The 14,439-nt window shown below is 41.8% G+C and overlaps 1 protein-coding gene across 1 annotated transcript in view; it reads left to right on the top strand.

The window, feature by feature from the left end:
* The window catches only part of LOC108800693 (cathepsin L-like proteinase), a 29,310-nt gene that overhangs the window by 576 nt on the left and 14,295 nt on the right, over positions 1–14,439 (top strand). Inside the window, exons 2-5 of the mRNA XM_018572683.1 lie at positions 6,034–6,050; positions 6,145–6,239; positions 10,126–10,268; positions 12,744–12,944. Coding sequence (XP_018428185.1) covers positions 6,034–6,050; positions 6,145–6,239; positions 10,126–10,268; positions 12,744–12,944 — 456 coding nt within the window. The remainder of the gene's footprint in view (positions 1–6,033; positions 6,051–6,144; positions 6,240–10,125; positions 10,269–12,743; positions 12,945–14,439) is intronic.

The following is a 14,439-nucleotide window of genomic DNA, read 5'->3' as shown; positions in this document are numbered from 1 at the left end:
ATCAGTAAGTTTCTTACACCCCTGTACATGTAGCCTTAGCTTGTTACTTGTTTCTGTCACATGAATTCACATTGGCTGCTTCAGGGGGCACAGTTGTGGGGTCATGACTGGGCAGCATTATGCATCCTGTGCCTCCTCCTGTAAAGATTTGACTTCCTCTCTAACCTGTCATTGTAAAACTCAGAATACCGCACCTAGGCTGCATGGTATTTGCAAGTACATTATATAATTTTCTTTTTATAAGTGTCAAAGTTAGGGATGCACCGATACCAATACTAGTATCGGTATCGGTGCTGATGCCGAGTACTTGTACTCGCCCAAATGCTCCGATGCCTAGCCCGATACTTCCGGTATCACGCAGCCGGGCAGCGAGTCATTACACGCTGCTCAGCTTCCTGATTGGCAGTGAAGCCGGCTCCATGCTCCCTGAGTCGGCTTCCCGGCCAATCAGGAAACCGGGCAGTGTGTAATGACTCGATGCCTGGCTTCCTGATTGGTCAGGAAGACATCTTCATGCTCCCAATCAGGAAGCCGGGCAGTGTGTAATGACTCGCTGCCTGGCTTCCTGATTGGTCAGGAATCCAGCTTCATGCTCCCTCATCACCTCATGACGAGGAAGCGTGGAGCCGGCTTCCCGGCCAATCAGGAAGCCGGGCACCGTGTCATTACGCGGCAGCCGGCTTCCTGATTGGCCAGAAAGCCAGATCTATGCTTTCTCATCACTTAGTGACGAGAAGCATGGGGACAGCTTCCCTGCTAATCGGGAAGCCGGGTGGTGAGTCTTTACACACTGCCCGGCTTCCCGGCTAATCAGGAAGCCAGGTGGCGAGTCATTACACACCGCCTGGCTTCCTTAATGGGACTTCCGGTATCGGTATTCGGTATCGACGAGTACCAGGAAAAAATATACTGGATACCAAAATACCGGTATCGGTGCATCCCTACCAATAGTCCAAAAGTGCAAGCATTCCAAAAGTACGTCTTGTTTGCACATTGTTTGCACTTTGCCTTTTGGACATTATATTTTATTTTTTTGCACATATATTTATTTGTACTATGTGTGATGCTAAATACGTTATTGAATTTTTGAGTTTTTTAAGGTTAAATATATATTTATTTATGTTTTAGTGCTGTATGTTTTTGATAGTTTATTTTATATCCTTGGGATATCTATACAGCAGTTTTATTAGGGTAGAAGAATATTGAGCACAATCTCTTGTTTAGATACATTTGTGGCTTGTAGTGTTACATTTCAGTTAGATCTAACTCATGATGACTTACTTCCTTTTGATGCTGTGGTGATATAAAACAACAATCTGATTTTGATGTGAAACTGCTTATCAGCATGTATTCTAGATGGTGATAGAGTTGCCTTTAAATACTACAATTGTACTGGTAACTTGTGTAGCACAGAAGTGAAGACACCAGGTAAAACACACTTTACTCTATTTATTATAACTATATAGAGGTCACAGCTTCTCTGAATATATCTATGATCTGTATTGTGCTGGAGATGCTTCAATATTTCTACAAATTAAATATGTGAACATGCCATCCAGTACTTATCTTAGTTTCGGCAGTGTTCCTTGTTAAGGTTTATGTGTGCACGTTTTCTGAATGCATAATTCAAAATTATGGTGTTAAACTTTGTACTTAGATTTGCATTTGTGTTTAGATCCAGGTTTGCATAGATTTGAGCTTAGCAACGATGGTGAAGTCCTAGATTACTGACCATATTGAAAATCTTAATGTTCAATCCACAAAGTTTATTTATTTTTAAAGATATATTATATTTTTATATTTTATTTATTTTATCATCTCACAAAAATCTTAACGTTCTTAAAAACTAAAATGCTTATTAGAAACATGAATAAAATTATAATCAACAGAAATCATTGAACAATATGGTCTGTTTGTTCCTCAGTCACAATGCTTCCAGCCATGGGGACCAAACCTTATTGAATTTTTGCAAATTTGCAAAGACAACCACCAGCTTCATAAAACAGTTTGTAAAAGGGGAGTGCTTGGGTAACCAGCTGTTTCCATAGGCTGTAATCCACTACGTTTAGGTAGAATTGCTGAGAACTCAAAAGGTTATGAGCTCACATAAGGTGCAATGCATTCATAAAATTTGTATGAGAAACATTGTGGCTGATTTACTAGAATAGAGTATGTTCACTTTGCAAAGGATATGCAAGAAAAATTAAAACGCAGGATTTTTTATTACACATGATTGGATGATAGAAGTCAGCGCAGCTTCACCTCATTGAAAGTGAAATTTACTGGCAAAGTGAAAATTCAAAGTATTTCAAAGTATTGAAAATTCTAAATATTAAAGTGATATCAAACTCAGGAGTTTAATCTTAAAGATACATTCAAGTACCTCAAACGTTTAACAAAAATGTATCTTATTTGTGTATCGCCCAGCTGTAGATCCTCAAATCATCTCTGAATTCATGGGGCACAAGTAGCCACCCCCCGGAAGGAAGAACAGTGTCATCATGAATTCAGAGATGATTTGAGGATCTACAGCCGAGTGATACACAAATAAGATACATTTTTGGTAATAATTAAGGTACTTGAATGCATTTTTAAGATCTAACACCTGAGTTTAGTGTCACTTTAACCCCTTCCCAACCGATGATGGAACTATGACTATGTCATAATTTTTTGGTGGCGGGACCAGCGCACATGGGGTTCATGCTGTTGCTGGGTGCCTCTGTGCCAAGGCAGAACTTCAACAGCAAATCAGGGGGTCCCAGCACTGTGATCACTTCAATAGCTAATCTCAGTGGTCACAGTGCTGTTACAGCCACTGATCCGGTTTACAGTTCACTGTGTTGTGAAGCTGCAATCTGGATGAGTGTGGAACAAAAGTGATACAAAGTATCTTTAAGGAGAATACAGTGTCGCCTCAGAATACTAAGGGGGTTATTCACTAAGCCCGCCGAAGTCAGCAATGTCCACGACGCTGCCAACTCATCGGTATTTTTTTTTTAAACGACGCCTGCCGACCCGCCCATTTGTTGTCATACAATGACAGGTTAGAGTCCCCCCCTTTCCTGCCCTGCCAGGCCTGTGCTCGGATTAAGGGTCTGATTGGGAATTGTAGGGGGGGACCCCACATTTTTTCCCCTTAAAATTCCTAACAGACCTAAAGGGCCTGGTATGACTATTCCCCTTAAAATTCCTAACAGACCTAAAGGGCCTGGTATGACTTTTGGGGGAAACCCCACGCATTTTTTTTTAGTTTTTATCTTGGGGTCCCTCCTAACTTTCCTACCAGACCTAAAGGCTTCGGTATGAATGGGAAGGGGGACCGCACGCTGTTTTTAAAAAAAACTCACCGCTACAGCTCTGACTTCGGCTCAGCCGAACTGAAGCATATGCGTTCAGCTTGGCTGAGCTGTTTGGCTGCCTTCGGCTGCTGTACGGGCCATTGTGAATAGCCCGTACAGCAGCCCTTCAGTTCTGCTGAAAAATGCATTCAAGTACCCGAAGTGAGCCAAAGAATTAGCTGAAGCTACGGCTATATCCTTCGGCTCCTTTGTGAATAACTCCCTTAGTATCAAAAGCCTCGGTAAATAAAAAAAAATAAGCCTTTAGTGCCCCCTAGTTTAAAAAAAAAAAAAAAAAGTTTTAAATAGTTTTTTTAAGTTTTTCAAATGTTAAAAAAAAATTAAAAGTTAAAAAATATATATGTTTAATAAAAAAAGATAAGAAAATACAGTGCAGAGGAGGCTATTATAGTTAGGAGACAAACATATCGCATTCTAAAATTGTTCTCACACTAAAATTGTATTTCATTCCTTGTATTTTGTGACCTGTAACTCCCAAAATAAACTGAAATCCCAGACATATGATATACCCTATAACTCAGGAGAAATAAAATATTTACTTTCTGTTAGCTACACTAATTATGTACACATTATTATTGCCAAAGCTGTGAAAATGTGTTTTGTTTTTTTTCCAATTTAAAACATTTGTTTGTATATAAAAAAAAAAGAATTTATATTTGCAAATGTCACATGATATTAAAGCATATTTTGTCCTTTAAAAAACAGCATATAATATGTTTAGGTGCAATGAATGAGGAAAAAGGATATTATGGTTAAACAAACACATAGCACAAAGGGTAAAGTTGCTCCGGTCCCAAGGAACTAAATACATTTCCGAAGCTGTATCACTAAAGGGTTAAAGTTTATGTAAACCCAAATACTAAAGTTATGTAAAGAGATTTTTTTTTAAACTTTCCTAGTAAATTAAGTCATACATGATTTGTATCCTGTAAATAAATGGTTTAATAAAAGACCTGTTGATCCTGCCAGGTCCTGCTTTCACTCTGATGCCTTCTATAATAGGGTGACCACTAGCTCCCAGTTCTGCAGTATTGTGGTGACCCTGTGTTTTTTTCCAAACTGCTACAGTCAATACCCCCTGCTGGTTTACTGACAGCTGCTCTGACTACTTAGAAACTGAGACTGGAACTTCTTGTAACTGTAAATGCCATCTTGACATGACCGTTTGGCCTGTAACAATAAGTGGACAATAACAGATCTGTTGGCAGGATAAACAGGTAATAAAACCATGTTACCTAAGCACGCTGTGTTAATGCTATTGACAGACTGTATCATATATACTTTCTATATTTTACCTGTAGTTACACTTTTATTATATAAATAGAAATATAAAAAGATTGCAATGTTGGCCCCACAGGTTGTAATCTGATTTACAAATTATTTTAGGAATACAAACACACAGTGAACACATTAAAAACAATCTCAACAGTTGTAAACAGAGTAATTAAGTCATTACCCTGTGCCATCTAGAGCTCACTGTTGTGGCTAATCTACAAAGATGAGAATAAAGGAAACAAAGTCTAAAAATGAAAACCAATGCAGCCAACATATTTAAGGGTTGGAAAGCTGAAATAGATTACATTTTTGTGTTTGGGTTTAGATCGTCTTTATTGCAATAGCAATAATATGGAAGAGTGAGCTTTTAAAATGTTTTTGATATAGAATTTGACTTTAAGGTGCACACTGAAATAATAAGTCAAAGTGTGTGCCCATTGATAAGACACTATACTTTCTCTTTAAAGGAGAACTATGCGGTGAGTGCTTTTCAGCTGACCTGTGACAAGGAGACTCTCTCAGGTCGGCTCAGTAGATCGGGAAGTGAGCATACCTGCGTTCGCTCACTTCACGATCCTGTCACGGCTCTCTGCCGTGACAGGGGAGGGGCTGGATTCCCCCCTCCCCGCTCCGATCCTCCAGCGCTGACTGGTGGAAGGGACGGGGGAGGGGGCGGGTACAGCTGGCTCTGCCTCTAGATAGGCAGAGCCAGCTGACACTCACGTAGCTGGGCGGATCCAGACATAATTGTCAGATCCGCTTCAGTTGCAGCGTCTCAGTATGCCGTGTGCTGTAGCTCGCAGTATACTGAGCTTAGGGTGACGGGAAGATGCTAGTTTGTGTCCTCCCTTTACCCTAAGGAGAACTATGGGGAAAAGCCTTAACCCCATAGTTCTCCTTTAAGCTGTTTATCCAACACTGATCAAGAACTGTTTTTAATTCACACAGTTGCCTTTCCTGGGTGGAATCTACTGTGCACTGCAAAAAGGCAACCAGTTTAACCGATTATTTTCATACGTTTCACAAAATGTACACAAACATGTAAAGTTTGGCACAAAAAAACAGTTTCCATTAAAAAGAACTCCAGGCAAATAAAATCTTCTGCACTACGAGGGTTAAGTGCTGGTTTTGCCTAGAGAGCTAAAATAATGGAGATATACTCACCCGAACCATGATCCCGGCTTGCTCTTACAGAGGTCCTCTCCAGCAGTCTAAGGTCCTGTGAGTTATCACTTCTTATACAGTGTATAGGACATGAGGATACCAAGGGACATTTGGATGAGCATAACTTTGTTATTTTAGCTCCCCAGACAAAATGAGCATTTAACCCTTGCAGTGTGGGGGTAGCCCCACTGCAAGGGTTAAGATTTTATTTGCCTGGAGTTCTTCTTTAATACAGTTTACTGAGGATTTGTTGTGAGTGAGTAGACATGAGAGGTCATGATGTCTATACAGGAGCAAAGTTATACCCTCTTTCCAGAATTAGATTTAAACCTTTCACTTCCTGCAGGATGAAGACTTTACTTGTTTTAGCAGCAATTATTCTTGCAGCTTCTGCTGCAAATTTTCTTGATGAAGAATGGAACATCTGGAAATTGAACTATGGTAGGTGAAAGTAATTTCAGTTTTACTGCAAAGATTATTGTTTAGAAAGAATAAACATTATACATCAATTACAACTTTCATAGAATATTATTTTGTTATGCAGAGTTGCAGACAGAAGCGTAACTAGGAACTTCAGGGCCCAGGTGCAAGAAGCCATGTAGGGCCCCCCCCAACCCCGCGCTGCGGAGCATTGGCCTGCTGGGAGCTGTAGTCCCAGGAGGCAATGTCGGTGCCTCTGCGGTTACTGGGCTGGGCCCTCTTCTTCCTTTCCAGGCCCCTGGGGGTATAACAATGAAGGCATGCTGGGACTTATAGTTCAACTACAACAAGCATGCCTTCATTGTCCCTGCACACCTCTCCACATCAACCAGGGAACTACAAGTCCCATCATGCCCTCATTGTCCTTGTACACCACCACATATAAATCACCCAGGGAACTACAAGTTCCAGCATGCAAGCCCCCTGCAGTAGTTCATTGGGTGATATGTGAGAGGTGTAAAGGGACAGTGAGTGCATGCTGGGACTTGTAGTCCCGTGTATGATAGAAGGCTGTTTTAATTAATTCCTCATGAAAATACTAGTAATACAAAGGCATTATAGTACAGTAATTATTAAGTTCAACTATGTTCTATTCTATGTTTCTATAATGACATTGTGTTACTAGTACTTTCATGAGGACAGTAATTAAAACAGCCTTCTATCATACAAGGAACTACAAGACCCAGCTGAACTGCTGACTTGCAGTTTTCTAGTAATACAATGTCATTATAGAACATGGAATAGAATATAGTCAGTTCCAAATTCAGCCATGTTCTGTTCCATGTTCTATAATAAAAAGCACCGCCCTCACATGTCACCTGTAAAAAAAAAAAAATCCGCTTCACTGCTGGCGACCGACTCAACCCCCTCCCGCTCGTCCATCTACCTTTGCGCTCGGAGGAGCCACTTCATCGGGCCCCCCGCTTGTTACTCCACTGCCGCGGTCGGGGCCTGTTCTTCAATCCTGGGCCCCACGCCAAGTGGCGGAACGACAGGGCCCAGTCACGCCGGCGACCGATGCGACCCTGGTAGTTCCGCCACTGTATGCAGATATACCTAAAGTCATATAGAGGGTGAGGACACAGAACAGGAATGCTGAATTTCATAACATTATATTGAGACCAAGGACAGAATAAGGAGCCACAGTTTGCAGTGCTGAAATGACAATGCTTGCATCACAAAAGTAACAGTTTGGAAGTTTCTTCCAAGATGGGTAGCAATGAGCAGATCTAGATAAAATGTTTAGGCTGGGGTGTACGTTTATTTAATGGAGATAATTATTATCGCAGCTTATCTCCTCAGTGCAGCAGTTTATGTAGCTGCAATGAGGAGCAGAGATCAGCTTCTCCGCTTCCCATCATAGCACACTAAGAAGCGCCCAGTTAGTTGTATACAAATGGCCAGTTTAATATGGTGTGATGAAAGCACCTAAATGGCTGTTTGTGCAAATTATCTCTATCCCTGCTTCACTAGCCCAGAGGTTGTCATAGCACGAAGAGAAGAAAAGATGTAAACAGGAAGTATAAGAATTTCTCCTTTACTTCCTCGCTCACCTGAAAATGCTTCTCTTGCGGTCGTCAGGGAGCTGCTATCTAATAGAGGGAGACTCCCTGAACATCAGGGAGACTTGAGATCCCTGCCTCACCAGCTTCACCTTCACAACACTAGCCAGCTTACAAAGAACACAGTGGCTTTGTGTTTAGTTATTCTGCCTTGCAGCAATGGGGTCCCCATCAAATCCTTCCCAGAACACTATCTGCATGGAGTCTGCATTTCTCCCTGTGCTTGTGTGGGATTCCACTAGGTACTTCGGTTTCCTCCCACACTCCAGAAACATGCTGGTAGGATAATTGGCTCATGTCTAAATCGGTCAGCGTGTGTGCATGCATATGAGGCATGGACCTTAGATTATAAGCCATTTGAGGGTAGGGATTGCTGTGTAAATTGCTGGCATTACATAAATACTTATAATAAAAATATACAGACAGGTCCATCCCAAAAAATCCCTATGGCCCCTTGTGTTTTTATTTACATAAAGACATTTCTGTGATACTTGTACCCCAGTGGATTTATATAGCCACATATATACTCGGGTACAAGCTTCACAGAAATGTCTTGATATCAGTAAAAACACAAGTATTCATGCACCGACCGTCTACAACCAATGCATGTTTCATTAACCTCAATATTTTGTTTAATTGTTATTTTTACTGCCTTTATATTTTGATTTTCAATGGAGTATTAAGAATCACAAAAATCACACTAGATCATGGGCACAAATCTCTACTCTCACACATCTGGGCTCTTCATCTCTTCACAGTCTGAGAAGAGAGGTACACTTGTTAATAAACATGCATCCCCCTCTCCCCATGAGAGCTTTAAATGCAGTGAAGAGCTGTGATGTGTAAATGCGGGCCAGATCTCGCTCTATTATGGACATCTTGATTGCTATATTGCCTTTACAAACTGTAATAGCAGAACCAGGAGTGCCCTAGACATTTTCCCTTCTGAGGCAGCAGGTTGGCAGGGGGGAAGCTGGTGGAGCACGCTAAGAGTGTGGTGGGGTGTGGCCTCTGCATCATCCCCTTGCCCAGCTCTGGCTCGGGCTACGGGCACCGTCCCGCCCAGCTCCTGGCAACCAGTGATGTCACTGGTTGCCAGAAACTGAGCAGGACGCCGGCCAGTGTGTCCCAGGTTGCTAAGAACTGGGGGAGGGGAGATGTGTATGCCCTTGCATATGTCCCCGTCTGCCTCTTAGCAACCTTGGACGCTCTGGCCAGAAAGGGGACAGCAGGCACACTTCAAACATTGTGCAACAGAGCAGCCATGGTTTATTCTGTCTAACTCATGTCTTCCCCCCACGTGACCCAAAGAGATGCCATCTGAGGCAACAGCATTAGGCTGTCTTATTAAAGGCCCCTGAGCAGAACTATGGTCAGTCAGGAAGACAGGCTGCAGGTCAATAACTGCAGGAGCATGCAGGAACATACAGGTCAACAGAATGTAAGGGGATCAAGTGGGAAGTAGAAATAAAGAAAGTACCTTAGGGCATGGCAGAATCCATCACCAAAAGTGCAAAGCAGAACAAAATAGTAATAAAGAAAAAAGAAATATATGTAAATATTTTATATATACAATATGCATAGACTATTTCAATAGGAACAACTACTGTGATGACATAGGATAGTCTGATCCATTAGCTTCATCAAAGTAAATTTAATTGCCCATTTGGTCCCACATTTCACAGTAGTACTGAATATGGTGAGGCTGATTTAATAAATGAGCTGAAAATCTTCACTCAGTAAATTGTGTGAATATTTACTTCCATTATTCATGAATGGCAAAAGCAAATTTCTGTTCACTCTGGATACCCAATCATGTGCACATGAAATAAACAAGAATTGGCTTGTTGCATGATCGGATAGTTGAATTGAATCATCTTCCTTATCTATGAACTAAACAGATTCATATATTTTATTTACATTATAGCAATAAACAGAGAAATGATTAAAGCCTCTGGCCCTGGGATATAAAAGTAAACCCCCTTATGTATTATGTAAAGAAAGGAAAACATGATTTGGTCATATTTGTAAGCCTTTTAAATTCAAGTAGAAAAGAATGAAGAGAAAAAGTGATGACGAGAGGGAAAGATGATTCTGCTTTATGGTTGGGCCCAATAACCTCCTCTACCAATTAATTCCTCTGCTCAGCCTGTAAATATGTCATAACACTTTCTACAGCAGGGAATTACAGGTGACATTAGTACCAGTTGAGAGTAAAACTGAATGTCATAGACACCCTATAAATTGGATCTCACACAGTATGTGTTCATTGTTTCATTCTACAGAAAAGAAATACATTAACAGTAAGGAAGAAGGTATTCGAAGAAGAATTTGGGAGGAAACCTGGGAGAAAGTACAAAAGCACAATAGCTTGGTTGAGAACGGATTGAAGAATTATACCTTGGCTATGAATATGTTTGCTGACATGGTGAGTCAAAATGTTCAAGGGACTATTTGCATTGGTAAAAGAGCCTACTTGCTTTTGTTGGAGAGAAACACATACTGTACAGTATATAAAATAAAGCGAAACAAAACCACAGCGGGGAAGGTGGAATTTTTTTAAACTGGAACAGACAGAATCTGGAGTAGTTGCCCATAGTAACCAATCAGCTTCTCTCTTCAGTTTGTTCAGTTAGGCTTTGAAAATAAAAGACAGAAGCTGATTGATTGCCATGGGCAACTAATCCAGATGCTGTCTGGTCCAGTTTTGATAAATGATTCTCTTTGTCATTGATTTATTACAGGAGTAGAGGCAGTTCACTTAGGAAAGTAAGGGGTCTATTCACTAAGCTGCCGAAGAATCTAGCCATAGCTTCAGCTGATCCTTCGACTAGCTTTGGCCCCAGGACCCTTCTACTGAACCGAAGGGCTGCTGTACGGGCTATTCACGATACCCCGTACAGCTCCCGAAGTTGGCCAAGTGGCTCAGTCGAGCCGAAGGCATATGCCTCGGCTCGTCTGAGCCAAGGTGAAAGCCAAAGCTGGCCAAATGGCCAGCCACTGGCCGACAGCCTGCTACTGACCTGCTTCTCATGGCTGGCTCCGGCCACTTGCAGAGACAGATCAGCGTCCCTGGTTACTATGTAACCAGGGACACTGATCTCCAGACAGCCCAACTCTCCTGGACGCTCCGGGAGTCTCCCGCTATTAGATAGCGGCTCCCGGCCGCCCCGGAGAGAAACACTTTCTCTTTGATCGAGCAGATTCCTATTGGCTATTTCAATTTGCAATAGCCAATAGCAAACTAGCTATTGCACCCGCCCACTGCTGCTGTCAATCAGCAGAGGGGGACCTGCAGTTCTCCATCAGGTCCCCTTCTGGTGATTGACAGCAGCAGAGGGCGGGTGCAATAGCTAGTTTGCTATTGGCTTTTGCAAAGTGAAATAGCCAATAGGAATGTAGCTACAGTATGTATTCCTATGGTGATTTTGTTTTTTTTATTCTGACAGCAGCCAACGGCTCCGATGTCAGAAGAAAAAAAAAATACAGAGCAGGGAAAGGTTTACTCTGCTCGATCAAAGAGAAAGTGTTTCTCTCCGTGGCGGCCGGGAGCCGCTATCTTAGGCCCCGTTCACATTGAGCGATTTATCGCGCGATTTTTGCAGCGATATCGCTCATATTTCCGCGCTATATCGCTCTATGTAGCTTCACCAATACATTTCAATGTAGCTGTTCACATCTCGTCGCTCAATGTCGCTCAATATCGCTCAATATCGCTTGTAGCTCGTCGCTGGTAGCTTGTCGCTTCTACATGACCCTTTTTTAGAGCGATTTTGAGCGATATTGCTCCTGATTGCATACAGCCCAATAGGAAGATGTCGCGCGATACGTCGCTCAATGTCGCTCGTCGCTCAATGTCGCTCAAAGTCGCGCGATTTCCATGTCGCTCAGTGTGAATGGGGTCTAATAGCGGGAGACTCCCGAAGCGTCCAGGAGAGTTGGGCTGTTTTTTTACTGTTTTTTTTTTTCTGACGGCAGCAGAACCGCCCGGCCAGTTGAGCTAACTGTCACTGCTAGCTCCACCCAATCGTTTTCTATTTTATTTTTTTACTTTTTTAACTGTTTTTCTATTCTGCTCAGTACCACAGAATAGCCGTGCCGAATGCTGCTCGGCGGCATTCGGCTATTCACTCACTGCTGTTTGGCATTTATGAGAAGAGGCCGAACAGCAGCGAGTAGCCTGCCGGAGTTTCAGCTCAGCCGATCCAGATGTTAGATCGACTGAGTCAAACTCCTTCTGCACTTCGGGTCGGCTGAACATGCTGAGCATTTTTGGCCAACCCGAAGCCAGCCGCAGCAAGCCGATGTACAGCTGATTTTAGTCGGTGTACGGCTGAAATCAGCCGTACAAGCCTGAGGTGAATAGCCGAACAGCGTTCGGCTCACTTTACTTCGGGTCGGTTATTCACTCGGCTGCCTACGGCAGCTTTGTGAATTGACACCTTAAAAAAACTGCTTTTTCAGGAGTTTACTAAAGGCATTGATTTAATGTCTGTCTCAAACAGGAGTCAATTCTCCAGGAATGCCTGCTAAAACCTGGCAGGTAAACTCAGGCCAACACAGGAGGTCCACCACATGTTAAATCCTCAAAATAACCTCTTAGCGATCACCAATATAGAGTTCCTATTATATATCCCACATTGTGTGAAACAGGTAGTTAGGAAATCTTAGCCATTGGTGGTGTAGTGAATAGGGTGGAGAGAGAGCCCGCCTCCTCTTCCATTGGTAACCGTGGTGGGATACAATGGAATAAAAATAAATGGCTATATTTTCTACCAATATTTTCTGTTATTCTCAATATACCATTTAGTTATACTACTCCTAAAATGATTTTTTTTGTTAATCACAGCTTCCATATTCTATAATCATATCTGAATGTATATTGATTTATATATTGTTACAGACTGTTCGAGAACTGATACAAAAAACACCATGTAATTCAAAGAATCAGCCAAAACCAGATACAAAACCAGCATCTACTTCAAATTATACTTGGAATCAAAAGGAAAACAAAGGAGATGTGGTGGACTGGAGAGCATCAGGATGTGTCACCCCTGTAAAAAATGCAGGACTCTTTTGCCGAGCATGGTGGGCTTTTGGCATGGTAAGGGCTTGACATTGGCTTTATTTCACAGCAGAACTGCTCCTTGGAGCTTAGGAGCTGCTTGCTGTAAATGGTAACAATAAATATTCACACAAAAATGAAGCTATTTAAAAAAAAAAATTTTTTTTCGTTCTGAACATAATAATAAAACATGAAAAAAACAATATACAACGTGTATATTAACAATTAACATGTTGGTTTACTCTTGCAGGATAGCACAAACATTGTAATGCAGACTATTGGGTATTACATAAATTATTCCCTATTTTATGTTAATATTTCTCTTACCATTAATAATAATATTATTAATAATAATAATAATAGCAATAATAACAAAACTGTTTTACACTGAAAATTCCCAGGCATGCAAAAATGATCAAAGAAAACCTTTAATCACTGTTAAATTTCATTTAAATTCTACTTGTCCATGAATGGGTAATAAACAGGCTGCACATACAGGCTTATTCAGTAAGCGAATACATATGGCAGTAAGGCCCATTTCACACCAGGGCATATCATGAATGCGTGTCAAACATGCACAAATGTGCATGCTTTGACTTGCGATTACGATGTGTTCACAAACGCAGAACAAGCTTGTGGCACCCCATATGCAGCTGAGGAAACGCGTTCTTTCCTTGCGTGTTCGCACGCACAAGCGAGTGAGAAACAACACGGAACACATGTCGCCAAATTTGAGACATGTACTACTGTTTCATATTTTCCATGGGTCCAGGGACTCAATGGGTATCAATGGGGATCAATGCGGACACGCTCCAAAATCGTGGAACAAAGTCCCGTGAACGGGGCCTTATGGTGTACAAAGTGCAGTAATAGAAAGCAATCAGTTTAGTAAAGCGAGACTGGTAATAAGAGTTTTCTTTAGCCCTTGGCGCTAATGGCTGCCAGCTGGACAATCCACTTGCTGTTGCTCACTCAAAGTTTATCACAGTTTTTTTACACAGACTTGAGGGGCTGCTCATCCAAGGCTCTGGGGCTTCCACCACGAACATAGAAAACAAAAGGGAACAGAGCGCCACCTACATGGATACATGGTATCCCCCCGACTATGTAACACGGTAGTATCCGGTCACATCACCTACCGTGTTACATAGTCGGGGGGATACCATGTTGGGTCAACAGACAGTGTGGCCTCTCGTTTGTTGTTAAAGCCTGATGAAAACGTTTGTTTGTGAGTACTTTTATCCCTTGTTTTATTTATTGTAATAAACGATTTTACACACGGAGGTGGCGCTCTGTTCCCTTTTGGTAATAAGAGTTGTTATGGGTTACAGCATTGTCTATTGTCCCTTACTAAATAAACCTGAAAAATAAAGAAGCAACTTTGCAGCTGTCTACTGTGAAGGCGTTTATCATGCGAAGACCAATGTTATCCGACACGACATGATCCAGCCCCATCTCATTGTTATATTTTGATTTGTCTTTATAGGTGGGTGTCCTAGAATCACGTCACTGTATCAAAAACACGCGATTATTT

Source organism: Nanorana parkeri, unplaced genomic scaffold (assembly GCF_000935625.1).
Source record: "Nanorana parkeri isolate BGI_ZX_2015 unplaced genomic scaffold, ASM93562v1 scaffold2105, whole genome shotgun sequence".
Lineage (NCBI taxonomy): Eukaryota > Metazoa > Chordata > Amphibia > Anura > Dicroglossidae > Nanorana > Nanorana parkeri.
This window is presented reverse-complemented; position numbering and strand designations above follow the sequence as displayed.